Source organism: Mauremys reevesii, linkage group 3 (genome assembly GCF_016161935.1).
Source record: "Mauremys reevesii isolate NIE-2019 linkage group 3, ASM1616193v1, whole genome shotgun sequence".
NCBI classification, from domain to species: domain Eukaryota; kingdom Metazoa; phylum Chordata; order Testudines; family Geoemydidae; genus Mauremys; species Mauremys reevesii.
The window spans coordinates 28,216,718-28,244,707 of NC_052625.1; the positions used below are offsets into that span (position 1 = coordinate 28,216,718).

Genomic DNA, 27,990 nt, shown 5'->3' on the forward strand with positions numbered 1-27,990 from the left:
TTGATAGCCTCACCAGGGGCATGCCTGACTCCCCCGGTTTCACGAGCTGCCTCTCCTGCAAGGAAGCAATTCCTGTAGAAGACACACATTCTCGCTGTGTCCGATGCCTGGGAGAGACACACATCCCACAAGAGTGCACCCTCTGCCAGCAGCTGAAGACAAGGTCTGGGGGAAAAAAACAGGAGCTGAAGTTAAAATTCCTGATGGAGAGTGCATTTCAGCCACCAGCTGACAATCGTGCTGAACTTTCTCCAGGATGCACATCATCCCCAGATCCTTCAATTTCCAAGGGCGTAGCATCACGAAAAAAATCAGCAGATTCCCCCCATAAAGGTTCAAGAAAAAGGTCCCCAAACCACCAGAGTCTTTGGCCAGTCAGAGGGTTCCCCAGTGCACTCAGCCACTTCAATAGCAATCGCACTGCTGGCTCCGAAGCGCGGTACCCAGAAGCATCAGGGTTTGTCCACTATAAGCTCTGCCACAACGCCTAAGGACACCAGGGGCTCAGGCTCCAAGGCAGCGGTGCCACCTTCTAGAGAAAAGGATAAAGACCACATCGCCACAGAAAGACCAGCACTGGTGAAATCATCAGTACCGAGTGCAGCAAAGCTCCTCACACCAGAGCATTCATCATATAAGCAACTGGCAGTCCCACTGAACACTGACAGTCCTCTACGGTACTGAGTGAGTCGATGGTGCTGCAACAGTTCCGGGACCTGGTGATCAAAATCCCCGTTACTCGGTCCCGGGGCCCCAGTACCAAGCAGATCCCTAAGCCCGGAATCACCCATGGCACCGGGTCATTTACTACAAACACCCTGGTCAGCTCCACCTTTACAGACTGATATGTCTGACAGTGACCAGGAGGATGTTATTTCCCTGGCTTCTCACTATGGTCACAGTACCAGGGAATACCACAGCTCCACCCTCATGCCAACCCTCAATCTAGGTATAGGCCTACTTTGGTACCCTCACTGCTCAAGCCCTTCCCTCCCCAGTGGCCATATTGGGATCCTGGGTGATCAGATCACACATTCTATGGGCGTCCAATGTCTCTCACAGAGTCAACCAGACATTCTCCTACAGCTTCACTATCTAGAGCCCCTGAACTGGAGGAGAAAGAAACTCCCTTTTGAGCCTTTCTTCCTCTCCTTCAAAAAGGAGAGGAAGAAAGGCTCAAAAGGGAGGCTACCCTCCACCAAACTCCTCATTATCACCAGATGAGGATTTAATGCCCCCCCACCCCATCATTAGCTGGTGATTTTTAAAACTTTCAAGATCTTACTAAGAGGGCGGTGGATTAGCTGCAAATTCCCCTACAAGAGGTAGCAGACACACATCACAAGCTGGTGATATTCTCCACATTGCCTCCTCATCCAAAATCGCCCTCCCAATAACAATTCCTGGGCCACATTATCTCCCTGGGAATCTACTGTGGGACAAAAAAAGAAGATATGGTTCTCAACCACAGCACAGGTCACGACCTCCTCAGTACACACTGTCACAGTGCTACTATGAGCTGCAGCGTAAGAGGTCCAGGGTACAAAAGTGGAAGCAGTCAGCATCCCAATTTGTGACCTCTCCTACTGCCTCTTCTAAGCACTTTTGACGGGTTGGTGGAGGGCCCAAGAGCTATTCTTTGCATCATCAGCTACCATCTACGCACCTGCCATGTCCCTTTGGCAATTGCCTGTGCCTCTTTCACAGCAGTTGGCAGAACATCACCTCTGACAGATGAGTCTTAGAGATTATTTTGGAGGGTCACGCCATTCAATTCACATCCCTCTCCCATTCACACTCTCCTTCCCCGTCCCTCTTCAGGGACCTTTCTCGATTTTGCCAGAAAATAGATGGTCCTGTTGCAATTCAGAGACAAGAGGTTTTACTCCCATTATTTCCTGATCCCCAGTGCAAAGGGAGGTTGGAGGCCCATTCTAGATCTACGGGCATTAAACAGATACGTGAAGGCACAGAAGTTCAAGATAGTCATGCTAGCTGCCAATATTCCAGTTCTAGAGCAAGGAGGAACCAACTAGGGGCAGAGCTCTTCTTGACCTGCTGCACACAAACTGGGAAGAATTAGTAGGGGAAGCAAAAGTGGATGGGAACTTGGGAGGCAGTGACCATGAGATGGTTGAGTTCAGGATCCTGACACAAGGAAGAAAGGAAAGCAGCAGAATATGGACCCTGGACTTCAGAAAAGCAGACTGACTCCCTCAGGGAACTGATGGCAGGATCCCCTGGGAGAATAACATGAGGGGGAAAGGAGTCCAGGAGAGCGGGCTGTATTTTATAGAATCCTTATTGAGGTTGCCGGAACAAACCATCCCGATGTGTAGAAAGAATAGTAAATATGGCAGCTTGGCTTAACAGTGAAATCCTGGCTGACCTTAAACACAAAAAAGAAGCTTACAAGAAGTGGAAGATTGGACAAATGACCACAGAGGAGTATAAAAATATTGCTCAGGCATGCAGGAGTGAAATCAGGAAGGCCAAATCACATTTGGAGTTGCAGCTAGCAAGAGATGTTAAGAGTAACAAGAAGGGTTTCTTCAGGTATGTTAGCAACAAGAAGAAAGTCAAGGAAAGTGTGGGCCCCTTACTGAATGAGGGAGGCAACCTAGTGATCGAGGATGTGCAAAAAGCTTATGTACTCTGTGCTTTTTTTGCCTCTGTCTTCATGAACAAGGTCAGCTCCCAGACTGCTGCACTGGGCAGCACAGTATGGAGAGGAGGTGACCAGCCCTCTGTGGAGAAAGAAGTGGTTCAGGACTATTTAGAAAAGCTGGATAAGCACAAATCCATGGGGCTGGATGTGATGCATCCGAGGCTGCTAAAGGAGTTGGCGGATGTGATTGCAGAGCCATTGGCCAGTATCTTTGAAAACTCATGGTGATCGGGGGAGGTCCTGGATGACTGGAAAAAGGCTAATGTAGTGGCCATCTTTAAAAAACGAGGGAAGGAGGATCCAGGGAACTATAGGCCAGTCAGCCTCATCTCAGTCCCTGGAAAAATCATGGCGCAGGTCCTCAAGGAATCAATTCTGAAGCACTTAGGGGAGAGGAAAGTGATCAGGAACAGTCAGCATGGATTCACCAAGGGCAAGTCATGCCTGACTAACCTAATTGCCTTCTATGATGAGATACCCGGGTCTGTGGATGAGGGGAAAGCAGTGGATGTGTTATTCCTTGACTTTAGCAAAGCTTTTGATACGGTCTCCGACAGTATTCTTTCCAGCAAATTAAAGAAGTATGGGCTGGATGAATGGACTATAAGGTGGATAGAAAGGTGGCTAGATTGTCAGGCTCAACGGGTAGTGATCAATGGCTCCATGTCTAGTTGGCAGATGGTATCAAGCGGAGTGCCCCAAGGGTTGGTCCTGGGGCCAGTTTTGTTCAATATCTTCATTAATGATCTGGAGGATGGCGTGGACTGCACTCTCAGCAAGTTTGCAGATGACACTAAACTAGGAGGAGTGGTAGATACGCTGAAGGGTAGGGATAGGATACAGAAGGACCTAGACAAAGTAGAGGATTGGGCCCAAAGAAATCTGATGAGGTTCAACAAGGACAAGTGCAGAGTCCTGCAATTAGGACGGAAGAATCCCATGCACTGCTACAGACTAGGGACCGAATGGCTAGGCAGCAGTTCTGCAGAAAAGAACCTAGGGGTTACAGTGGACAAGAAGCTGGATATGAGTCGACAGTGTACCTTTGTTGCCAAGAAGGCTAATGGCATTTTGGGCTGTATAAGTAGGGGCATTGCCAGCAGGTCGAGGGACGTGATCATTCCCCTCTATTTGACATTGGTGAGGCCTCATCTGGAGTACTATGTCCAGTTTTGGGCCTCATACTACAAGAAGGATGTGGAAAAATTGGAAAGAGTCCAGTGGAGGGCAACAAAAATGATTAGGGGGCTGGAGCACATGACTTATGAGGAGAGGCTGAAGGAACTGGGATTGTTTAGTCTGCAGAAGAGAAGAATGAGGGGGTATTTGATAGCTGCTTTCAATTATCTGAAAGGGGGTTCCAAATAGGATGGATCTAGACTGTTCTCAGTGGTACCAGATGATAGAACAAGGAGTAATGGTCTCAAGTTGCAGTGGGGGAGGTTTAGGTTGGATATTAGGAAAAACTTTTTCACTAGGAGGGTGGTGAAGCACTGGAATGGGTTACATAGGGAGGTGGTAGAATCTCCTTCCTTAGAGATTTTTAAGTTCAGGCTTGACAAAGCCCTGGCTGGGGTGATTTAGTTGGGGATTGGTCCTGCTTTGAGCAGGGGGTTGAACTAGATGACCTCCTGAGGTCCCTTCCAACCCTGATATTCTATGATTCTATGAGATTGGTTTTCGGACCTAAACCTACAAGATGCCTACTTCCACATCTCAATATGACTGTCACACAGGAGATTCTTAGGATTTACCTTTGGGCAGGACCATTATCAGTACAGGATGCTCATATTTGGCTTCTCGTCCACACCCAAGATATCCTCCAAGGTTCTCTCCAGCATAGCAGCACACATGAAAACATTAGGCATTGTCTACCCAAACCTAGATGACTGCCTCCACAAGGCGCTCACATTCCAGGACACCATAGTGACCACCCTATGACCAGGCATACGTTTACGCAACTGGGCCTACAGCTCGGTACCCAGAAATCAACACTCAATACAGTACAGAGACTGGAGTTCATTGGAGCCGAACTTGACTCAAAGCGAGCAAGAGCATTCCTCCTGCTGCACAGATTTATCACCCTCATGAGTCTAGAGACAGTCCAGGACAGCCCACAAACATTGGCCAGGGCCTGCCTACAGCTGCTCAGCATATGGCAGCATCCACCTCCATCACCCCACACACCCAGTTGTTCATTAGGTGTCTACAGATATAGCTCAGATCTGTCTATTCCCTGAACAAGGACAGGCTAAGCAAACCACTATCAATACCTTCCACTGTAAAGAACTCTCTGATGTAATGTCTGAGCATGTGTTCCATTCATGCTGACTCTAATGATAGATGCCTCCCTAATAGGCTGGGTAGCTCATCTACAAGACGTCAAGGTTCAGGGCAAGCGGTCTCCCCCAGAAGCAGCCCTCCATATCAATCTGTTGGAGTTAAGAGCTGACAGGAACGCCAGTGCACACTTTCTCCTATTCATCAAGAACACAAAGGTCATGATGGACAAAATAACTTTTATGTTTTACATCAATCATCGCGGGGCACCAGATCTGCCTCCCTCTGCACAGAAGCACTAAAACTTTGGAATTACTGCATCCAACAAAACATGCTCATCTCAGCTGTCTACCTACCTGAGATACAGAATGTGACAGACAGTCTGTCAGAACTTTTCTCATAACCACAAATGGGAACTGAACTGAGAGGTGCTTTGCGACCTTTGGGGAACCCTGACTATAGATCTCTTTGATACATACCAGAACAAGAAATGTTCTTGCTGTTGCTCCAGAGCAGGCTGTAGTAAGTGCAGGCCCTGATAAAGGCCCAGTATGAGGCCTGAGGCCTGAACTGAAGTAATGAACAAGACTTAGCTAAAAAGCAAAGTGAGGCTGTGAGCTGAAGGCTGGCTCAGTTCACAGAAGCTGGCAGGAAAAAGGCTGACGTTGCATAAACATATATTCACCTAGCATACCGAAGTATAAACACAACATTAGAACACACTATACTGAAATATTCCATAGATAACAAAAGGACAGGCCGACCCATCCCAATGACAGGGGCAAAAGGGTAAAATGATGGATAGAGTTGTTTTGATCGAACCAACATGTACAAAGTAGAAGGCGGCACCTAAATACGTAGAAAGGTTGAACCTTGCTGCATAGAGGGGTGGCCCCTCAATACGTCAGGAGAGATGTGTAACTTGTTTGTACCTGTGTATAAGAATGTACCCCTGGGGCGGTGTCTTTGTCCGGCCGAGGGGGCAGTGGAAAGTCCCGCCACTGACTGAGCCGGGTCCATTGCCAAGAGGCACTTTCTCGTAGTATGCCCGGTAGACTAAGTAATCTACGGGGAACTGCCATTGTGTCCGAGGTTGCAAAAAACCTAGTCAACGTGACTTTGCATCTTACTGGACTCTGTGGTTATTGGGGGTTCTCGTCGGGTCTGCTGTGTCAGCTATCTGCGCAGAGCTGGGGCAGCACACAGAGGGAACACACGCACGCAGCCGAGTGATATCAACAAGGAGAAAGCAGAGCACCACACCAGTACCACTCTGCCAACACAGGCCTGAGGAAACAGTCCCTGGGGAATGCACTTACCTCCCATGGGATAGGGACCTTTAATACACCTTCCCCCTGATTCCTCCACTATCCAAAGTCATGTCAAAAATAGGAGACAAAGCGAGAGTTATTCTGATAGCCCCCTCCTGGCCAAGGCAAGTTTGGTTTCCTTACCTGGCACAGATGGCACTAAGTCTATGGTTCCTCTTCAGCCCCATTCCTCACCTTCTCTCTTCACCCTAACATGCAGGTCCTCCACCTTCAGGCTTGGCTCCTTCTTGGTTCCAAGACTTAGAGGAAGAATGCTTTGACAAGGTGAAAGATGTGTTGCTAGACAGCCGAAAATTGACTATTCAGCATATTTACCTGCAGAAATGGAAGCAATTCCAAATTTGCTGTCATTCTAACCACATAAACCCAACATTGTCCTCTCTCCCTCTCATTTTAGCCTTAAAAAGTCAAAACTCTCTCTGAGCTCTCTTAAGGTACATCTTGCAGCTATCATTATACAGGCCTTTCATTGTCCTGTAGATGAATACTTGGTGTTTGCTCAACTACTGACGCATGGATACCTTAAGGGCACTGAAAATCTCTTCCTGCATGTGAGAAGACCCACTCTAACGTGAGATGTTAATCTAGTTCTCAGAGCCTTGACTAGACTGCCAACAAATCACCTTCCTGTTTTTTCCCCAAAACCACATCATGACAACAGGGAAGCAATTCTGTATATGCTAGACATTAGAAGAGCGCTTGCAAGTCCTGTCCAAGTAAACTTTAGGAAGTCTCCTAAACTCTTCCTTTCATTTGAGGAAAGATCCAAATGTTCCATAACATCGGCTCAAAGATTATCCGAATGGGTCTCTGGTTGCATTAAACACTGTTACCAGGGGCGCAGCCTGTTGCTTCCATCTGCAGTCTGTACACACTCCACAAAGTCAATCTTTACCTCAATCACATTCCTTAAAGAAGTCCCTATCTCCAAAACTTGCAGAACAGCGAGTAGGGCCTCTGCCTATACTTTTGCAGAACACTAGGTGATAACCAGAGACTAGGCCTCTGATGCCATCTTAGGCTCCACAGTACTCTCTGTAATAACAGACTGTACTCCAAAGCTCCAGCCCCCATGGGGGATACTGCTGTGGAGTCACCTACACTGAAGCACCCATAGCGACACTACTCGAAGAAGAAGAGTAGTAACAATGGTTCTTCAACATGTGTGTCCCTATGGGTGCTCTGTGACCTGCCCTTCTACCCTCTACTTCGTAGTTCTCAATATGGGGCTCTGCGGTAGAGAAGGAACTGAGACCGGTGTGCTCACACAGCACTAGATAGCCTTGAGGCAGACCATGAGGGAGGGGAGAGCACATGTGTGGGCTGAACGGAACCTGCTACATAAAATCTCCAATTAAAGGCATAGGGGCGCAGATACAACTACAGTGGAGCACCCATAGGGACATACATCTCAAAGAACCATTTTACTGCACAAGGTAACTTCCTCATACTGTTTTAGACCTCAACCCTGCAAACACTTACAAATGTGCTTAATTTTAAGGACATGAGTAATCTGAGCTCACTCACTCATTCAATGGGACTGCTTCCATGCTTAGAGTTAAACATATGCATAAATATTTGCATGATCTGGCACTTATACTCTAGTACTGTGACAAAAGATCAAATAAGCAACATACTAGGTTAAATCACATACATAAAACAAATGTATCCATTCATAAAAAGCTGATACCAAGTAAACATGTTTTGGGAAAACACTAAGGCCTGGTCTACACTAGGACTTTAAATCGAATTTAGCAGCGTTAATTCAAATTAACCGCTCAACCGTCCACACCAGGAAGCCGTTTAATTCGACCTAGAGGGCTCTTTAGTTCGAATTCGGTACTCCACCCCGACGAGGGGAGTAGTGCTAAATTCGACATGGCTATCTCGAATTAGGCTAGGTGTGGATGCAAATCGAACTTACTAGCTCCGGGAGCTATCCCACAGTGCACCACTCTGTTGACGCTCTGGACAGCAGTCCAAGCTTGGATTCTCTGACCAGCCACACAGGAAACGACCCGGGAAAATTTGAATTCCTTTTCCTGTCTGGGCACTTTGAATCTGATGTCCTGGTTGGACATCGGGGTGAGCTCAGCAGCACCTGCAACGATGCAGAGCTCTCCAGCAGAGGAGTCCATGCAATCCCAGAATAGAAAGAGGTCCCCAGCATGGACAGACCAGGAAGTCCTGGATCTGATCGCTGTGTGGGGCGATGAGTCTGTGCTTTCGGAGCTGCGCTCCAACAAACGGAATGCAAAGACCTACGAGAAGGTCTCCAAAGCCATGGCACTCAGAGGATACAGCCGGGATACAACGCAGTGCCGCGTGAAAATCAAGGACCTGAGACAAGGCTACCAAAAAGTCAGAGCGGCAAACGGACGCTCCGGAGCCCAGCCCCAGACATGCTGCTTCTACGAGGAACTGCATGCCATTCTAGGTGGGTCTGCCACCACTGCCCCACCAGTGACCGTGGACTCTGAGGATGGAATAGTGTCGACGGGCAGTTCCTCGGCGATGTTCGCCGATGGGGAAGATGAGGAAGGGTTTGTGGAGGATGACGCAGGTGACAGCGCTTACAATACCGCTTTCCCCGACAGCCAGGATCTCTTCATCACCCTCACAGAGATCCCCTACCAACCCTCCCCGGCCGTTAACACGGACTCAGAATCAGGGGAAGGATCAGTCGGTAAGTGCTATAAACATGGAAACATTTATTTTTTAAAAAACAGGAATAAAAACTATATAAAAACTATATAAAAACTTGTGGAAAAACAACATCGCTTGCCTCATAACCTAAGTCGTGCAGAACGCAATGCCATCCACAGCCTCAGAAACCATCCTGACATTATAATCAAAGAGGCTGATAAAGGAGGTGCTGTTGTCATCATGAACAGGTCTGACTACCAAAAGGAGGATGCCAGACAACTCTCCAACACCAAATTCTACAGGCCACTGCCCTCAGATCCCACTGAGGAATACACTAAGGAACTGAACCATCTACTCAGGCCACTCCCTTCACTAACACCGGAACAAATCAACATACCCTTAGAGCCCCGACCAGGGCTATTCTATCTACTGCCCAAAATCCACAAACCTGGAAATCCTGGACGCCCCATCATCTCGGGCATTGGAACTCTCACTGAAGGACTGTCTGGATATGTGGACTCTCTACTCAGACCCTATGCCACCAGCACTCCCAGCTATCTCCGTGACACCACTGATTTCCTGAGGAAACTACAATGCATTGGTGACCTTCCAGAAAACACCATCCTGGCCACCATGGATGTAGAGGCTCTCTACACCAACATCCCACACACTGATGGAATACAAGCTGTCAGGAACAGTATCCCTGATGATGCCACAGCACAACTGGTTGCTGAGCTCTGTGCCTTTATCCTCAGACACAACTATTTCAAATTTGATGACAATATATATCTCCAGATCAGTGGCACCGCTATGGGCACCCGCATGGCCCCACAATATGCCAATATTTTTATGGCTGACCTGGAACAACGCTTCCTCAGCTCCCGTCCACTCACGCCCCTTCTCTACCTACGCTACATTGATGACATCTTCATCATCTGGACCCATGGGAAGGAGACTCTGGAAAAATTCCACCACGATTTCAACAGCTTCCACCCCACCATCAACCTCAGCCTGGACCAATCTACACGGGAGGTCCACTTCCTAGACACTACGGTGCAAATAATTGATGGACACATTAACACCACCCTATACCGAAAACCTACCGACCGCTATGCCTACCTTCATGCCTCCAGCTTCCATCCCGGGCACACCACAAGATCCATTGTCTACAGCAAAGCACTGAGGTACAACCGCATCTGCTCTAACCCCACAGACAGAGACCAACACCTACAAAATCTCCAACAAGCATTCTCAAAACTACAGTACCCGCACGAGGAAATAAGGAGACAGATCAACAGAGCCAGACGTGTACCCAGAAGCCTCCTACTGCAAGACAAACCCAAGAAAGAAACCAACAGGACTCCACTGGCCATCACATACAGTCCCCAGCTAAAACCCCTCCAGCGCATCATCAAGATCTACAACCCATCCTGGAGAATGATCCCACACTTTCACAGGCCTTGGGTGGCAGGCCAGTCCTCGCCCACAGACAACCTGCCAACCTGAAGCATATTCTCACCAGTAACTGCACACCGCACCATAGTAACTCTAGCTCAGGAACCAACCCATGCAACAAACCTCGATGCCAACTCTGCCCACATATCTACACCAGCAACACCATCACAGGACCTAACCAGATCAGCCACACCATCACCGGTTCATTCACCTGCACGTCCACCAATGTAATATATGCCATCATATGCCAGCAATGCCCCGATGCTATGTACATCGGCCAAACTGGACAGTCTCTAAGGAAAAGGATAAATGGACACAAATCAGATATTAGGAATGGCAATATACAAAAACCTGTAGGAGAACACTTCAACCTCCCTGGCCACACAATAGCAGATCTTAAGGTAGCCATCCTGCAGCAAAAAAACTTCAGGACCAGACTTCAAAGAGAAACTGCTGAGCTCCAGTTCATCTGCAAATTTGACACCATCAGCTCAGGATTAAACAAAGACTGTGAATGTCTTGCCAATTACAGAACCAGTTTCTCCTCCCTTGGTTTTCACACCTCAACTGCTAGAACAGGGCCTCATCCTCCCTGACTGAACTAACCTCATTATCTCTAGCTTGCTTCTTGCTTGCATATATAAACCTGCCCCTGAAAATTTCCACCACTTGCATCCGAAGAAGTGGGTATTCACCCACGAAAGCTCATGCTGCAAAACATCTGTTAGTCTATAAGGTGCCACAAGATTCTTTGTTGCTTATATAAAAACTATATAAAAAGTTTTCCATATAAAACTATATAAAAAGAAGGTCCACACATATAGGGATGGAACAGAAATCCTCTTGGGACACTTCCACGAAGCTCTCGTAGAGGTGCTCGAAAAGCCTCCGCAGGAGGTTCCCGGGGAGAGGTGCCTTATTTGGTGCTCCGTGGAAGCACACTCTTCCGCGCCAGGCCATCCTAACGTACAGCGGAATCATTGCCTCGACCAGCATCGCAGCATACGGTCCTGGTCTGTGCAGGGATTCTCGCAGCATCCTCTCTCTCTCTCTCCGAGTGACCCGCCTCAGGGTAATGTCGTTCGGCGACTGCTGCATCTAATTAGGGCAATTAGTGTACTGTTACTATTGTGAATGCTTGACTTTTACTTTGCATAGCAATGACCTTCGTTTAACAGCCACGTGTTGGAGGCTGCAGAGGAAAAGCATACAGTGATCTTTCCCGGGCACAGCCGCGAGGGGCTGGAACAGGGTCAGACTTTATGCTTTCCAGATTGCCTTCAGCGGGATGGCACAGCTATCCATTAACTGTTAAGCAGCCTATAGTGTAGGGCTTACCAGGCCTGGCTGCTACACGGATTCAGCTGTACCGCCCCGCTTGTCCGATCTCCTGTGCAAGACCGCAGCCAATGAAAGCTTATTCCGAAATCTCGAACTTGTCCTGAGAGCTCGTGAGACTAGGTGCCCTGTATGGTCTTGTTCACAGAAACTGAGTAGACTGTGTTCAGTGTTCGCAAACATGTATCTTTTCAAGGAAATCACTTCCTTTTTCCCATCACACAGCTGTGGCTCTTTCACGAACTGCCCCGGCATCCCCCTCACAGAGGCTGGCGCAGATTAGGCGGCGAAAGAAAAAGACTAGGGACGACATGTTCTCGGAACTGATGGCCTGCTCCAGAGCCTAGGCGGCCGAGCAGAGACAGTGGAGGGAGACCCTATGTCAGCACCAGCGCTCACACAGCGAACGGGAGGACAGGTGGCGGCAGGAAGACCAGCAGGCGACTCAAACGCTGCTTGGGCTAATGAGGGAGCAAACGGACACGCTCCGGCGCCTTGTAGATGTTCTGCAGGACCGCAGGCAGGAGGAGAGAGCCCCCCTGCACTGTATCTGCAACCACCATCCCCCGCCACAAAGTCCTGTCCCCCCCTCACCCAAAATAACAAGAAGGAGGGGCGCTAGGGGCCGTGAAAACTGTCACTGCACCCCAGCAGAGCGCTCATGTACCACACAGCTCTCATGCCATAAATTTTGAGAAGTGCTTCTCTTCCTGGATCACCCAGTCCCAAATCCAAGTTTCATCCCCCCACTGTGTAGTTGAGTATTAAAAGTAGTTTGTTGTTATTCACTGTTTTCGTCACGTTTTTCTTGTCAGAAGACTTTGTGTCAAGGGGGGGAGGGGTTTTTTAATTGCATAGGACAGCCTCCATTACCAGGGTACAGACTTGGGGGCAGGATCAACAGCAGGACACACACAGACTGCAGTCACTAGGCACCAGGGTCAGTCTGTGAGGTGTATGCTGCCCCGGGTCAGTCTGTGAGGTGTATGCTGCCCCAGGGTCCTAGCGCCTGCCATCCACAAATGGCAAGGCAGGCTGCCCTTACCATGCCCTTCCACCCTAGCCACGAGCCTCTCCGATGCCCTGAGCCCCAGCAAGAGCCCTCATCCACGGACACATACTCACCCTTCCCACACACCCCTCACCCCTTCCTACGCACCAATCCCCAGCCCAGAGCCTGCACCCAAACTCCGTCCCAAAGACGGCACCCCTCACCCCTTCCTGCAAACCCACCCCTTCCTGCACACCCACCCACAACCGTCCTCCCCCCAGAGACCGCTGTAGGAGCAGGAGCCTGTCATTCCTCTAGTGTAGAAGCGGTCTGTACATCAGTGCACACCGTACCCACCATAGTCTGCGTCCATGTTTCAACCCTAGAACAGGAATTCATAATTAAAGAAAACTTTGTTAATAATCAGTGTTCCATTAAATTTATTTTAAAACGTGTGTTGGAAGGGGGGAAACCTGGAGAACGGGGTATGTAACCGCAGATCGAAGTCAACAGTCACTGAAACAGGCTCAGGTTCAGCTTCTCTGTAAATCAAGTGGACAGTCATAGGTTAGCCTGCTCTCCGAGGAACCTAGCTTTCAAAGCCTCCCGGATGCACAGCGCTTCCCGCTGGGATCTTCTATCGGCACGGCTGTCTGGCTGAGCGTAATCAGCAGCCAGGCGATTTGCCTCAACCTCCCATCCCGCCATAAAGGTCTCCCCCTTGCTCTCACAGAGATTGTGGAGCACACAGCAAGCAGCAATAACAACAGGGATATTTTTTTCGCTGAGGTCCGAGCGAGTCAGTAAGCTCCGCCATCTCCCCTTGAGACGTCCGAAAGCACACTCCACCACCATTCTGCACTTGCTCAGCCGGTAGTTGAAGAGTTCCTTCTCACTGTCCAAGACGCCTGTATAGGGCTTCATGAGCCAGGGCATTAGCGGGTAGGCTGGGTCCCCGAGGATCACTGTAGGCATCTACACATCCCCAACCGTTATTTTGTGGTCCGGGTAGAAACTACCTGCCTGGAGGCGTTTAAACAGACCAGAGTTCCTGAACACACACGCGTCATGAACCTTGCCGGGCCACCCGACGTAGATGTTGGTAAAACGTCCCCTATGCTCCACCAGTGCTTGCAGCAACATAGAAAAGTAGCCCTTTCGGTTAATGTACTGGCTGGCCTGGTGGGCTGGTCCCAGGATAGGGATGTGAGTCCCATCTATAGCCCCACCGCAGTTTGGGAATCCCATCATGGCGAAGCCATCTCTGACGACCTGGACGTTTCCTAGAGTCACTACCTTTGAGAGCAGTTGCTCAACAATTGCGTGGGCTACTTGAATCACAGCAAGCCCTACGGTAGATTTGCCCACGCCAAAGTGGTTCGCTACTGACCGGTAGCTGTCTGGCGTTGCAAGTTTCCAGAGGGCTATGGCCACTCGCTTCTGCACAGTCAGGGCTGCTCGCATCCGGGTGTCCTGGCGCTTCAGGGCAGGGGACAGCAAGTCACAGAGTTCAAGGAAAGTGCCCTTACGCATCCTGAAGTTTCGCAGCCACTGTGATTCATCCCAGACCTGCAGCACTATGCGGTCCCACCAGTCCGTGCTTGTTTCCCGGGCCCAGAATCGCCGTTCCACACCATGAACTTGACCCATTGCCACCATGATCTCCACTGCGCGGCGTACCCTGCTTTGTGAGAGGTTTGCGCCACTCTGTGACTTCCTGTCCTCACCGCGCTGACGGAGCCTCCTCGCCCTATTTCTCAGCAGCTGACTGTGGAAGAGGTGGTCGATAAGGTGCGAGGAGTTGACAATGGCCATAAGTGCAGCGATGATCGCAGCGGGCTCCATGCTCACAGTGCTGTGGCGTCCGCGCTGTAACCGACCAGAGAAGGGCGCGAACAGATTTCCCGCCGGCGCTTTCAGGGAGGGAGGGCGTGATTGACGGTTCAATGACGACAGTTACCCAAAACCACCCTCGACACATTTTTTCCCCCAGCAGGCATTGGGGGCTCTACCCAGCATTCCAATGGGCAGCGGGGACTGCGGGAACTGTGGGATAGCTTCCCACAGTGCACCGCTTCCAAAGTCGATGCTGGCCCCGTTACTGTGGACTCAGACAGTCGAATTAGTGTATTTAGTGTGGATACACAAATTCGACTTCATAAGGTCGATTCCACAAATTCGAGTTAAGTAGATTCGAAATAGTCTTGTAGTGTAGACGTACCCTAAGGGTACTTTTAAAGGTATTTAGACACATGGCTGCTTTTTAAAATCCAACTAGATGCTTATCTGTACCTTTGAGTGTATAAATACGTTTAAAATCTCACCCTAAGTGCTTAGCATAATTTTTAAAGGGATTAAAATAAATTAAAGCTTCAATTTGTGTTTCTTATTAGTAAAAGGTGTCAATGGGCTCCTAATAGCTTTACATCCTCAAATCTGCACCAACAGCATTATTTCCAACAGCAATAGGTTTCAGCTATCTGGATTCTGTATCTCCATCTATGGATCTTCTGACTGCTAGTCAGAAAGTTGCAGCCTCCAAACACGTTGGAAATCTACCTCAAAGAGTAAGAAACACACCTTTTATTGGCTATGTTATGGGTAAACTGAAAAGATTAAAAATACCCCTTGAGTTATTAAGGATGGCTGTGTAAGAGTTGCAAAATGACCACTCTTTCTAATATTTTGCCCCAGCCTCCTCTCTTAGTGTTACCCCTTTCCAAAAGCAGGCAATGCTTGGGTGATGCTTTAAATTAAAAAAAAAATAATAATAAAAAAAAGGAAGAGAAAAGATTATTTCCTTATACCTACAAATATCACAATCTTGGCATTGATTTCTGTTATATAAAGTGCTGCCTTAAAAAAAATCAGGATTCCATTGTGCAGCATTACGTCACCGCAACCCAATCATAACCTGTTTTCTCTGAACATAATGGTAACTCCCCAGAGAAGTATCCAGTGAGTGACAGCAACATCCCATGCAGCAGTTGCTGGGCAACAAGATTCAGCTTTCAGCAAGATCTAATTCTAAAGCATTTAACCCTAGAACTGTCAGGGCAAATTATTTCTGAAGTGGTTGTTAATCTCTGCTGGTTGGTTCTTTTAGAGAGTGTCCTAAGAATTCCATCTGTAGAAACAAACTCCAGTTCTGGTAGAATTGCTCTTCAATTAATAATTTTAAGCATCTCATTGGGAAGTATTCTAAAAAAAACTACCAAATGGATTTTGGTATGGAATTTCAACTTCCTTAATAATAAATGTATACATACAAATAGAAGACAAAATCTTACTATGCAACCTGCCTGTCTTCTTTATTGTCATTGCACCAATGGTCAGAAGCACAATTTCTAAGGAATCACATTTTTAAAAACAATGACTAGGTATCAATAATGGTCATTGATACTTAGAAATAATTAAATATTAATTTTATTATTGTTATTGTGTCTTCTCAATCCTAAATTAATTTTAGTATAAATAAGCTAAAGATTAAATAGTCTCTTCTTATCTAAAATCATTCAAGTGAAAATTTTAAATATAGTTTTGTATTCTGGGTAATTGTAATTATCGGTAGGCTGTAATTAATACTCACTGTATTTGCTCAATTACTCAAAAAAAAAAGATGGAATTGTCCCACTAACTCTCAATAAGCATTCCTTTATTTCACCCAAGTTTGTTAACTTTAATGTATTTTCACATTAATACAAAATTGCCCCTTGGAGGTGGCCTTAATACAAAACTGCTCCTTGGAGGGCCTATTCACATTAATACAAAACTGCCCCTTGGAGCTGGCCTTCATTTAACAGAGAAAAATACCTCCGAAATATGACTAATCTTATTTTCTCTGGGCCAATTATTCCATACCTAAATGTAGGTGCACTCTTTTGGTTCATAAGCTCAAGTAATGTAGCTTTTACAGTGCCAAAACTGTGGTCATGAGCTTTAATATCAGATACATATTGCTGTGGACTCTTAAAAAATACAGAAGTTGTTTCTTTAAAAATACACAAAGGAATTAATGGAGATTGAACTGTTTGCTTAAGAAGTATTTAAAATAGTATTTTCTCAGCTTTGAGACTACTGTTGTGAGGACTCAAACCCAACACTGCATTGCTTTTGATGCCATGTTTCCCATGATACTGAGCCTGTAGCTACAAAAGCATACTTACCTATTTAACCCCCTGGATTGCAATGCTACCCTTGCCCCCTTCAATCTCTGCACTGGCTTCCCTTCTTCTATTGCATCAAGTTCATATTTCTTGTTACCGATTTCAAAGTTCTACATAACTCTGGCTCTCCTTACTTATCTGCTCTTTTCTGATTCCATGTTGTTCCTGTCCCATGTTCCTTTAATGAAACAAGCCTCATCCTTCTCATGCAAACATCTCTGTTTTTACACACTAGGCTCTATGGAACACTCTCTTTGAGCTCCTCCAAAAGGCCCCAACCCTTTCCATATTCAAGTCCCGACTTGAAAACCATGGGAGTGTCTATGGAAAACTTGCTAACAATGACAAACTAGAGTAATCTGGGAACAGTTTACATGTGCTGTTTAAAATACATATATATTTTTTGTTAATGCAACTGTAGATCTGTTATACCCTTTGCTCCTCCCCTCTCAGTGTTTGCTTATTTGTCTCTTTGGATGATGAGTAACTTGGAGCAGATAAAATGTCTACTTTCCTGCTTAGAAAACCCTATCATGTTGTGAATGCTATCAAAAAGACATAACTAAATAACCCAGGGTAGTAAAGATTACTCACATAGGAGTATGCAGAATGGGGTCCATAGCTGGCACCAGTTAAAAGACTGTTCTATTAACAAAACCATATTGGTTTTCAATGAGATTTTCCCTCTTTATCAGAGAACATTTCAAAATTGGAGACATCAATTTTTATAACATTTCTCCTTTTTGTTTTGACCACGCCCTATGAAACTGGGTGACTTGTCTCACTGAAAATAATAAAAGTCATGTAGGATTGTTGTACCTCTTTTCCTATGGGCAACAAAGCTAATGAGCTGGAGATTTTGAGTGCAACTGGCATCACTAGTATGTGTTTCCCAAAGTGTGGACGTACCCTTCAAGGAGAAAGGCATGAGAGACTAGCAGGGGGGTGCAGAATATGTATAAATAGAGATTGGTAGACCGTTAACAGAACATGGTGGGGCTACAAAGCAGGGTGAGGCTAGAGGCACATGACTGGTTTCAATTTCCTGAAAGGAGATCGGGGGCAGTGGAGTCAGCTTAGCTTTCACAAGTTTGGGAAACACTGACTTCTGCAACTGTTACAATTTTTGTTGGTGTATCAAGATCTCAATTGCCCCCTCTGCAACACAACCCATGCATTCTAGTGGAATTATGAAACTGTTCAATGGAGATGAGTCCTAAGTGCTGGACAAAAAATACTTTCAAATGAGCTGTGAAATCAGATACAAATCACTATGGGCAGCTTCATGATCAGAATTGAATGCAAAAGTCATTTGTTCATCTTGTCTTTCCCTGGTAATTTCTTTACACACAGACACAACTCACCCAGTCACATACATACCAATACTCTATGAATGAATCAAGGTATTTCTCCTACAGGCTGGGAAGAAAGGAAGAAGCAAAGTATTTATAAAGTGTGAATGTATGTGTGCATCATGCTTATATTTTTAAAAGCACTTGGTTTGATTTTATAAAAACAGAATGATCAGATTGAGAAAGACGTAAAAGGCATTACTCAACGAAAGATTTGTTATAGATTCATCATGAGAGGGCACATATCCTGCTGTTCAAACTTGCTGTTGCTAAGATAAAAGAAACAAAACATAAGTTTAGGTTGTTTGCTGCATCTGAGGGTGTGGCTTGTGCATTTTCTTATCATAGTCTGATCTCTGAAGATGGTATGTTTCCAATCATTTCTGGAATTTTTCTAGTTCTTAGAAAACCTATTGTTGTAAAATACTCTTAATGGTCTAAATGAGAACAGTGAAGCTTGTTTTTCCACAGCATGAAAAACCTGCCAAATGATTCAGAGTGTAATTTTCATTTATGTCTATATCTGTGTCTATACACTCACTATACATGTCTATCTGTGTGTCCTAATTAATTTGCTATGGGGGAAGCATTGATTTTTTTGTTTTTTGGGGGGAACCAGGGGGAGGAATATGGAGATGGATGTGAAACATGTCAATCCAATTATCATCTTTAAATTGGTAACCAAAACTATTCAAATACAATATTTGCCTTAAAATTTAGCATCTATTAAAATTAGGTTATCTTTTTTTCTATCTTTTTTTATTCAGATTTTTGTCCCCCTTCCCCCATCCTGGGATTTATTTTGAGCCTTACTTCTATCCTTGGATTTTTATTCCCCTTTACTATTAGTAGTCATTATTTGTATTAGTCTTTTTTCCATTGTCTGTCCTTTGCTTTCCATTCCCCAGAATTAGTCTTGATAAGTGAAACTGATGTGAGTCTAGTAAATTTCACTTTCCCACACAGGACTTCTAGGTCCAGCCATGTCAGTTTCCCTCTGGTGCTGCTGTTCTTAGCAGTTCTGCTGCCGAAGCATTCTACAAGGAGTATCAGCACCAGCCCAATCAGTCCCTGCTGTATTGTCCCATGGCAAAATACCCAGATCTAACCCCACACCGAATTTAATCCTGCACACATAGTTTTTCAACTGCATGCAGTATGATCCCAAACATGTTGAGTTTAACTCTAAAGTGGCTTCAATTCAGTGGTGCAAATTATGATTCATATACATAGTGTGACACTCTACACCCCCAGGGAGCACCCTGTGACCCCCATATTCATCATTTGTATATAACTGACATGTAAGGTATCATGGGAAAGGTTATGATCTGCTGAAACCCACTGTTCCAGCTAAATATGTATATAATTAATGCACATGAAGTTACGAGAATTGTGTTGTATAGTTGTCACTAAAATATGCTATGGGTTTGGGAAACCCCCAGATACTAGCTCCCCCAAAGACGATAACAAGGGAGGTAACCAATGCCCGGGTGGGTGTCGAACAACCATCAACAGCCATTGTCCAGCAACGGAGTTACAATTCAATGACTCACTTGCACAAGGCCACACCAGGGGGATTGCTCAACCTTGCCTGGTGACTCAGCAATGCCCACCAGACATGCCTGGATTTGTGTTCTCCAAGCACATGGACTAAGGGTAAAAACAGAACACAATGGCCCTATGCTTTTGCCTTTTCTTCTACCCCCGCCTGCAAGCAATAAGGACACTCAGAAGACTGATGATTTCAACAGAGGAGACTGGCCCAGGTTTAAGAGACAAACGTATATTAAGGACTGTAAGATCCAGTGAGATGAGAACATTGCTTGACCTAAATACTGTCTAGTGTGATAAGGGCTACGGTTTAGACTGTGTGATTATATTTTAAACCATTCTGACTTTTTGCCTATCACTTATAATCTATCTTTTGTAATCTATAAATTTGTTTTACTGTTTATCTTTACTAGTCAGTTTGCCTGAAGTGCTTGATAAATCTGCTCATACAAAGGCTGGTGTATGTTCACTTTCCATTGATGAAGTGGTGAACTAATTAATAAACTTGCATTGCTCAAGAAAGGGTCTTGAACAGTGCAAGATGGTATATTCCTGAGGTGCAAGGCTGAGAGCTGAGGGGATTTGGCGGATGCCTTTCTCTGTGTTGTTTCATGAGTGGCTCTGGGAACATTCATGCAATCTAGCTGTGTGTGAGGCTCCACATGCAGTTGTGCTGAGTGATGGCAGCACCCGGAGGGGTTTTCTGCTTATCACTAGCAAAGCATTGTGAGAGACAGCCAAGTCTGGAGAGTTGAGGGGGCACAGTGGTCCCACAGTCCCAGGCTGCACCCCAGGGATACCGTCACACATCGAATCTGAAGTTTTTCTGATTGCAGGATTGGGGTCATAGGTTATTATACAATGAATTAGTAAAGCTAATAAAGCACGTTTGGGCCTACTTGCATTAACAGGGCCGCCCAGAGAGGGGTGCAAGTGGGGCAATTTGCCCAAGGCCCCAGGCCCCGCAGGGGCCCCCAAGAGAATGCTCTGGCCCTGCCTTTCCCCATCCCCCGGCGCCTCAGCTTGCCGCATACAGGAGCGGCCCTGGACAAAGCGGCGTGGCTTTAGCGGGGCCTGAGCTCCGCCCCGCTCGGAGCCGTGTGGTAAGGGGACTGGGCTGCAAGCTCCGGGGCCCCGCTGGAGTCACACCGCTGCAGCGCTGTCCAGGGCCGCTCCTGGACGCAGTGCACTGAGGCTCTGGGAGAGGGGGAAGGTGGGGGTAAGCAGCAAGGCAGGGGGCTGGGGCCGGGGGGTGGTGGGGGTTGGATAAGGGGCAGGGAGTCCCGGGGACAGTCAGGGCACAGGGAGGAGGCAGAGGTTCTGGGAGGTCGGTCAGGGGATGGGGAACGGGGGTTGGATCGTGGGCATTCTGGGGGTATGTCAGGACTCACGGGGGGACAGGGGTTGGGGCAGTCAGGGGACAGGGATCGGGGGGTTGGTGGGGGGTGGGGTCCCGGGGTGGTGGTTGGGAAGGGGGTCTTGGGGGGGCAGTGAGGGGACAAGGAGCAGGATGGGTCAGGGATTCTGAGGGGGACAGTCGGGGGGCAGGAAGTGGGTGGGGGTCGGATAGGGGGCAAGGCCAAGCTGTTTGGGGAGGCACAGCCTTCCCTACCCTAAAGCTCATTCAGCAGTTTGAGGCTTGCAGACAGCTATTTAACACAAAGAGCCAAGCTGTTATCTTTTCCATGGGGGAGGGATCACACGAGAAGAGCAATATTCTACACCACCTACCTCCTTCCCAACCCTACTAAGGGAGACCCCCCTCCCCTGCATTCCCCAAGGCTCCAAAGGGGTTAATTCAGTGGTTCTCAAACTTTTGTACTGGTGACCCCTTTCACATAGCAAATCTCTGAGTGTGACCCCCCTTATAAATTAAAACCACTTTGTTATATATTTAACACTATTATAAATGCTGGAGGCAAAGCGGGGTTTGAGGTGGAGGGTGACAGCTCGCGACCCCCAGTAATAACCTTGCAACCCCCTGAGGGGTCCTGACCCCCAGTTTGAGAACCCCTGGGTTAATTTAATTTTAGCACCCTGTGTCCATTCACATGCATGTGCTATTTTGAGCATTTCAGTTTTCTCAACATAGGCTCATCCCAGATTCTGGAACAAGCTCAAATGCCCAGTTCGTGAGTATGTACATAAGCTATACCAAAGACAAACCCACAGTAACTGTCTCCAGTTTGTGAGGGACCCCGTGGAGCCCATCTCTAGGAAACAGATACATTCATGGAGGTTAAGTCCATTAATGGCTATTAGCCAGGATGGGTAAGGAATGGTGTCACTAGCCTCTGTTTGTCAGAGGGTGGAGATGGATGGCAGGAGAGAGATCACTTGATCATTACCTGTTAGGTTCACTCCCTCTGGGGCACTTGGCATTGGCCACTGTCAGTAGACAGGATACTGGGCTGGATAGACCTTTGGTCTGACCAAGTATGGCCATTCTTATGTTCTTATGTTCTAAGCTAAATAAACCCAAAGTTATGGAGATAGATATGAGTCAAGGAAACCAGCAGAGTATCAGAAACCTGGACAAATCTCTGACTGGATGGGCTCAGGCTTTTGGTCACAAGCTGAGGTGGTTCAAAAGTTTTGGATTTTTTTTTAAGCAGAATTTTTTTATTGTTTCTTTAAACAAACACAGCAAGCAGCAAATATTTGGCCACACACTTCTGAAACCCCATATTCAGGTTTTGGCAGACTAATTTCAGCTTTTCAATTAAAAAAACCACAACAAATTTTGAAGGAAAGCAGACATTGTCCATGATTTTTTTCTGCTTTTTAAAAACCCCTAGTTTTCGATCCAAAAAAAGTTTTGACAGAAAATATTTGTCCAACCCTTTTAATGAGCTTTAGTGCCTTTTAGCACTAGCTGATGCTGAGAACCAGTGATACCTTGTAAAGGTGACATGAAAAGAAGTTTTCTCAAAACTGGGTTTCTGCTGAGATGTGGAAGGTTTTTAAATGTTTATTTTTCCCAGGGCTTCCCCCGGGGCGGGGGGGGGGGGGGAGAGGAGAGCAAGTGGGGGCAACTTGCCCTGGGCCCCACAGGGCCCCCCATGAGAATATAGTATTCTATAGTATTGCAACTTTTTTTATGGAAGGGGCCCCTGAAATTGCTTTGCCCCAGGCTCCCTGAAACCTCTGGGCAGCCCTGTGCATTAAAGGCCTATATGATTAAGCTCATTACACCCTTGACATCTTCTGACATGATCATGATGGAGAGGCAATGCAGTATAATGTAATCGATTGAGTATGGTACTGGGAACATTAATACTCCTGACTATTAATCCCAGCTCTGACACTGACCTGTTGTGGACCTTGGGAAAATATCTTAATTGCTCTATGATTCATTTCTCTAGCTATACAATTGCAATAATAGACTTAAATCTACTCCTAAAGCCAATGTTTGTACACTGTTTTGAAAATATAAAATGTTATATATTATTAGGGCTGTCAAGTGATTAAAAACATTATTCGCGATTAATCACGCGATTAAAAAAATTGCAATTAATCATGCAATTAATCATACTGTTAAAGAATAATAGAATACCATTTATTAAAATATTTTTGGATGTTTTCTACATTTTCAAATATATTGATTTCAATTACAACACAGAATACAAAGTGTACAGCACTCATTTTATATTTGTTTTTATTACAAATATCTGCACTGTAAAAAACAAAAGAAATAGTATTTTTCAATTCACCTAATACAAGTACTGTAGTTAATCTCTTTATCATGAAAGTTGAATTTACACATGTAGAATTATGTACAAAAAATAACTGCATTCAAAAATAAAGCAATGTAAAACTTTAGAGCCTACAAGTCCACTCAATCCTACTTCTTCTTCAGCCAATCACTCAGACAAACAAAGTTGGTTTACATTTGCAGGAGATAAATGTTGCCCGCTTCTAGTTTACCTGAAAGTGAGAAAAGGCATTCACATGGTATTGCTATAGCTGGTGTCACAAGATATTTATGTGCCAGATGCGGTAAAGATTCATATGTCCCTTCATGCTTTGACTACCGTTCCAGAAGACGTGTATCCATGCTGATGACGGGTTCTGCTCGATAACAATCCAAAGGAGTGCAGACTGACAGATGTTCGTTTTCATCACCTGGGTCAGATGCCACCAGCAGACAGTTGATTTTCTTTTTTGTGGTTTGGGTTCTATAGTTTCTGCATTGGAGTGTTGCTCTTTTAAGACTTCTGAAAGCATGCTCCACATCTCATCCTTCTCAGATTTTGGAAGGCACTTCAGATTCTTAAACCTTGGGTCAAGTGCTGTAGCTATCTTTAGAAATCTCACATTGGTACCTTCTTTGTGTTTTGTCAAATCTACTGTGATAGTGTTCTTAAAACAAACAACACGTGCCGGGTCATCATCCGAGACTGCTATAACTTTAAATATATGGCAGAATGAGGATAAAGCAGAGCAGGAGACATACAATTCTCCCCCTGAAGACATGTGTCACAAATTTAATTAATGCATTTTTTTTAACGAGCATCATCAGCATAGAAGTATGCCCTCTGGATTGGTGGCCAAATCATGAAGGGGCATACAGATGTTTAGCATATCTGGCATGTAAATACATTGGAATGCTGGCAACAAAAGTGCCACGCAAATGCCTGTTCTCACTTTCTGGTAATAAATAAGACGAGGACAGCATTAGCTCCTGTAAATGGAAACAAACTTGTTTGTCTTAGCGATTGGCTTAACAAGAAGTAGGACTGAGTGGACTTGTAGGCTCTAAAGTTTTACATTGTTTTGGTTTTGAGTACAGTTATGTAGCAAAAAATCTACATTTGTAAGTTGCACTTTCACGATAGAGATTGCATTACAGTACTTGTATGAGCTGAATTGAAAAATACTATTTCTTTTTTATCATTTTTATAGTGCAAATATTTGTAATAAAAATGATAATATAAAATGAGCACTGTACACTTTGTATTCTGTGTTAGTAATTGAAATCAATATATTTTAAAATGTAGAAAAATATCCAAAAATATTTAATGTTTCAATTGGTATTCTATTGTTTAACAGTGTGATTAAAACTGAATAATCACAATTAATATTTTTGAGTTAATCGACAGCCCTAATTATTATTATTAATTATATTATAGGAAAACTACCACATATATGCAACTGACATCATAGGCTAGCAGGTTGCTCAGGGAAAGGAGTGCCGAAACCTAAATCTAAGCTTTGTGAAAGCACTGACCACCTCAATGAGAAAGTAGTTTTCCATAATTATTAACTTGCATTATCTACTTTGTCTCAAATCTAGAGACCTGAGTGTAGTAAAATGAGCTCACCCACGATCTTTGTAAATAGCTACTGTTGCTACCAACAGGTTGAACCAATTACCTATTAAAGTGCTTGTACATTTCTCCTCCTGTTCTGAAAATCAAATTGCCAGACTTGGGTAAAAGGCTCCCCCTAGTGTGTTAATGCTAAAAGCAGCTTGTACAATTTATAGGACAAAATGTGTGTTTAAATTAGAGTTTTTTCATTTTTATGCCTTGCTGTAGATTTTGACTAAGGTTTTACATAGTAAATTAATTTTATTGAGGCAAACGTTCCAGTGAGACTTAATGGAATACATAGTGTGACATTGCACTCCATATGCTTTATGAAAATATACTTGGAATGTGAATATAATGTAACTGGAATATGCTTTATGCAAAAGGTATCTTATAAGGTATCATTACAAAGCTGATAATTTACTGAGTGTATTCATCCTATTTGTATCATTCTTGTACACCTGTACCCTGATATAATGCAGTCCTCCGGAGCCAAAAAATCTCACTGTTATAGGTGAGACGGTGCTATATCGGGGTAGGGAGAGAAACTGCTCCCTGCCCCAGCTCACCTCCGCTTCTCCCTCCCTCCCAGGCTTGCCCTGCCAATCAGCTGTTTGGCCTGGCAAGCCTGGAGAGGGGGGAGAAGCGGTGCACTCAGGGGAGGTGGCGGAGATGAGCTGGAGTGGGGAGTGGTTCCTCTGCGATCGCTGCTGCCCTCCCCGCCCCCCCTACCCCAGCTCACCTCTGCAAGCCTGGGGGGGAGAAGAAGCAGAGCTGCAGCGCGCTTGTGGGAGGAGGCGGAGCAGAGGTGAGCTGGGGCAGGGGGGAGGGAGGGGCGCAACAAGTAATGGGCGGGTGCAGAGGAACCATTTGTGATAACACGAATTTGGATATAATGCAGTAAAGCAGCACTGTCCCCTGGAGCGCTGCTTTATCATGTTATATCTGAATTCGCGTTATATCGGACCGCATTATATCGGGTATATCGGGCAGTGTATCTAAAACTAGAAATATGAAGTTAACTCTGAGGTCCTATTGTAATTATGTAAAGTGTGTGCAATTAATGGGAGTTTAGAATCTTGCTGGCGCCCATTGACTAGGACAATAGGCTGTAGATGGTTTATTTACCTGCAAGCCTTCTTGTGGACATGGGGGACAGCCTGTGCGTAATGAAGAATAGGGTCTTACAGTGACACGTGACCATGTCACCTGATACTGGAATCCATCTTAAACCTGGTTCTTTTCCATTAGAAGGAAGGGTGGGAACCCAGAGAGAGACAAAGGATTCCCACCTTGTGCCAAAGCTATAAAAGGGGGTGGAACAGAACAAAGGGGGCAGCAGTCATGAGAAATCCCCTAGTTACCACCAGAGCTAGAACTAACAAGAACTGTACCAGGGAAAGGATTGGGCCCAGACTAAGGAGTCTGGAAGACAGGGTTCTGGACTCCCAAGCTGACAGGGAAAATGGGCTCCGAGGTAGTTTCAGCTCAGCAGGTGACAGTCCTAAGGTAGTCTCTGTGACTGAAACCGCCACACACAGCTCTTTATACTTAAACATACATATTTAGTGTTAAAAATACACATCTAATTTGTTCATATCAAATATTTTCCAAATGACGGTGTGATGTGTTCCCTATAAATATATATTTATTTCACATGGTGACAATATCCATGGATTAAATTCCCTTATTTCTGCACCCATATCATAACTGAATTTATGTTGTGGCAGTGATGGTCTCATATGCACCCTCCCCACTGATTCTTCTCACCTGAGACTTATTTTCACATCTAATCCCTAAGGATCGTTTAAACAAATGCTTGATTTTTTCAAAGACCCTGCCTGTTAAAAAGGTTTTCTTCTTTCTCCCCACGTACATTTGCGGTAAGGCAGGGCTGGCCAGCTTTTACTGCTCCCCAGCTAGGACCACCTGGGGACAGCCAGGAGCCCTTGGCTCCAACTGTGGCCATATGCCAGGTAAGAGAATGAGCCCGGCCTACCCATCCTGATTTTGGACGTTTTAAAGTACAGTCTAGTTAGCAAGCCCCACGCCTCCAATTTCACCGTGTGACAAACCTGGGCTCTTCTCAACTTAGTGCCCTGAAACAATTGCCCCCGCCTCTCCTCAACCCGGTACATTTGGCCCCCTCCCTGCGGTGGCTGAGACACTGTTGCCGCCCAGATCACGGGGATTGTGCACACGCAACTGAGGCGCTGCTCACAGGCCCGTTCATTACGGGTTGGGGGCGGCGGGGCTCGACTATACCCGGCGCCCGCCCCTCAAAGATTTTAAAGCGGGGCGTCTAGATACGGGTGAGAAGCCCCCGCAACTCCGTAGTTTATTGGCCTTGGCCGGGCTCCGTAGCCACGTTGCGCGTTACGCAGGGCCACTCCTGGAGCGAGTGTGAGGCTGTTGCCATGGTAACAACGGCGCGCTCGCGCCTTCCCGTGTCACGTGACCCGCACTCACGCTTTTGTCGGTTACGCCCAAGGTGCGGGCGGAGAGGGTAGTTTGTGACCCGCCCTCGCTCTGCCATCTTGGATTTTGCGTCAAGATGATGGCGCCGAAGAGTGAAGTCGACCCACTCCGTAGCCTAGTGTGAGATTGCGCGTTGACGTTAGCGCGTTCTCACGTCCGAAAGCGGAAGTGTGTCGGTAGGGACGGGGCGTGGTTGGATTGAGCTGCGGCGGCCCAGGGCAGTGGGTTCTCTGACGGGGACAGCGGTACCTACCGAGGAGCGGTGGGGCGATGGCGGCGGCTGGCGCGGAGCTGCAGGGGAAGTACCAGAAACTGGCTCAGGAGTATTCGAAGGTACCGGGCGTGAGACGCCATGATGCCGATACTCTTCCTGTATCGCGGTACTTTCCAGTTACCAGCACCGATCCCGATACTGGGACTGT

The 27,990-nt window shown here is 46.2% G+C and overlaps 1 protein-coding gene and 1 long non-coding RNA gene across 5 annotated transcripts in view; one reads left to right on the forward strand and one right to left on the reverse strand.

The window, feature by feature from the left end:
- On the reverse strand, positions 1-27,683 carry LOC120402228. The gene is made up of 3 exons (XR_005597069.1): positions 27,560-27,683; positions 6,403-6,594; positions 1-165 (listed from the first exon to the last, which is right to left on the reverse strand). It is a non-coding gene; the product is annotated as an uncharacterized LOC120402228 (long non-coding RNA).
- PPP1R21 (protein phosphatase 1 regulatory subunit 21) overlaps positions 27,555-27,990 on the forward strand; it is a 90,561-nt gene continuing 90,125 nt past the window's right edge. Inside the window, exon 1 of one of the 4 annotated variants that reach the window (XM_039532688.1) lies at positions 27,555-27,688. Coding sequence is in view for 2 of the 4 variants with exons in the window: in XM_039532687.1 (XP_039388621.1) it covers positions 27,839-27,901 (63 nt within the window). In the remaining 2 variants the exon portion in view is untranslated. Of the gene's footprint in view, positions 27,902-27,990 lie in introns of all 4 variants that reach the window. The other 3 variants (XM_039532689.1, XM_039532686.1, XM_039532687.1) reach the window with 3 other exon arrangements.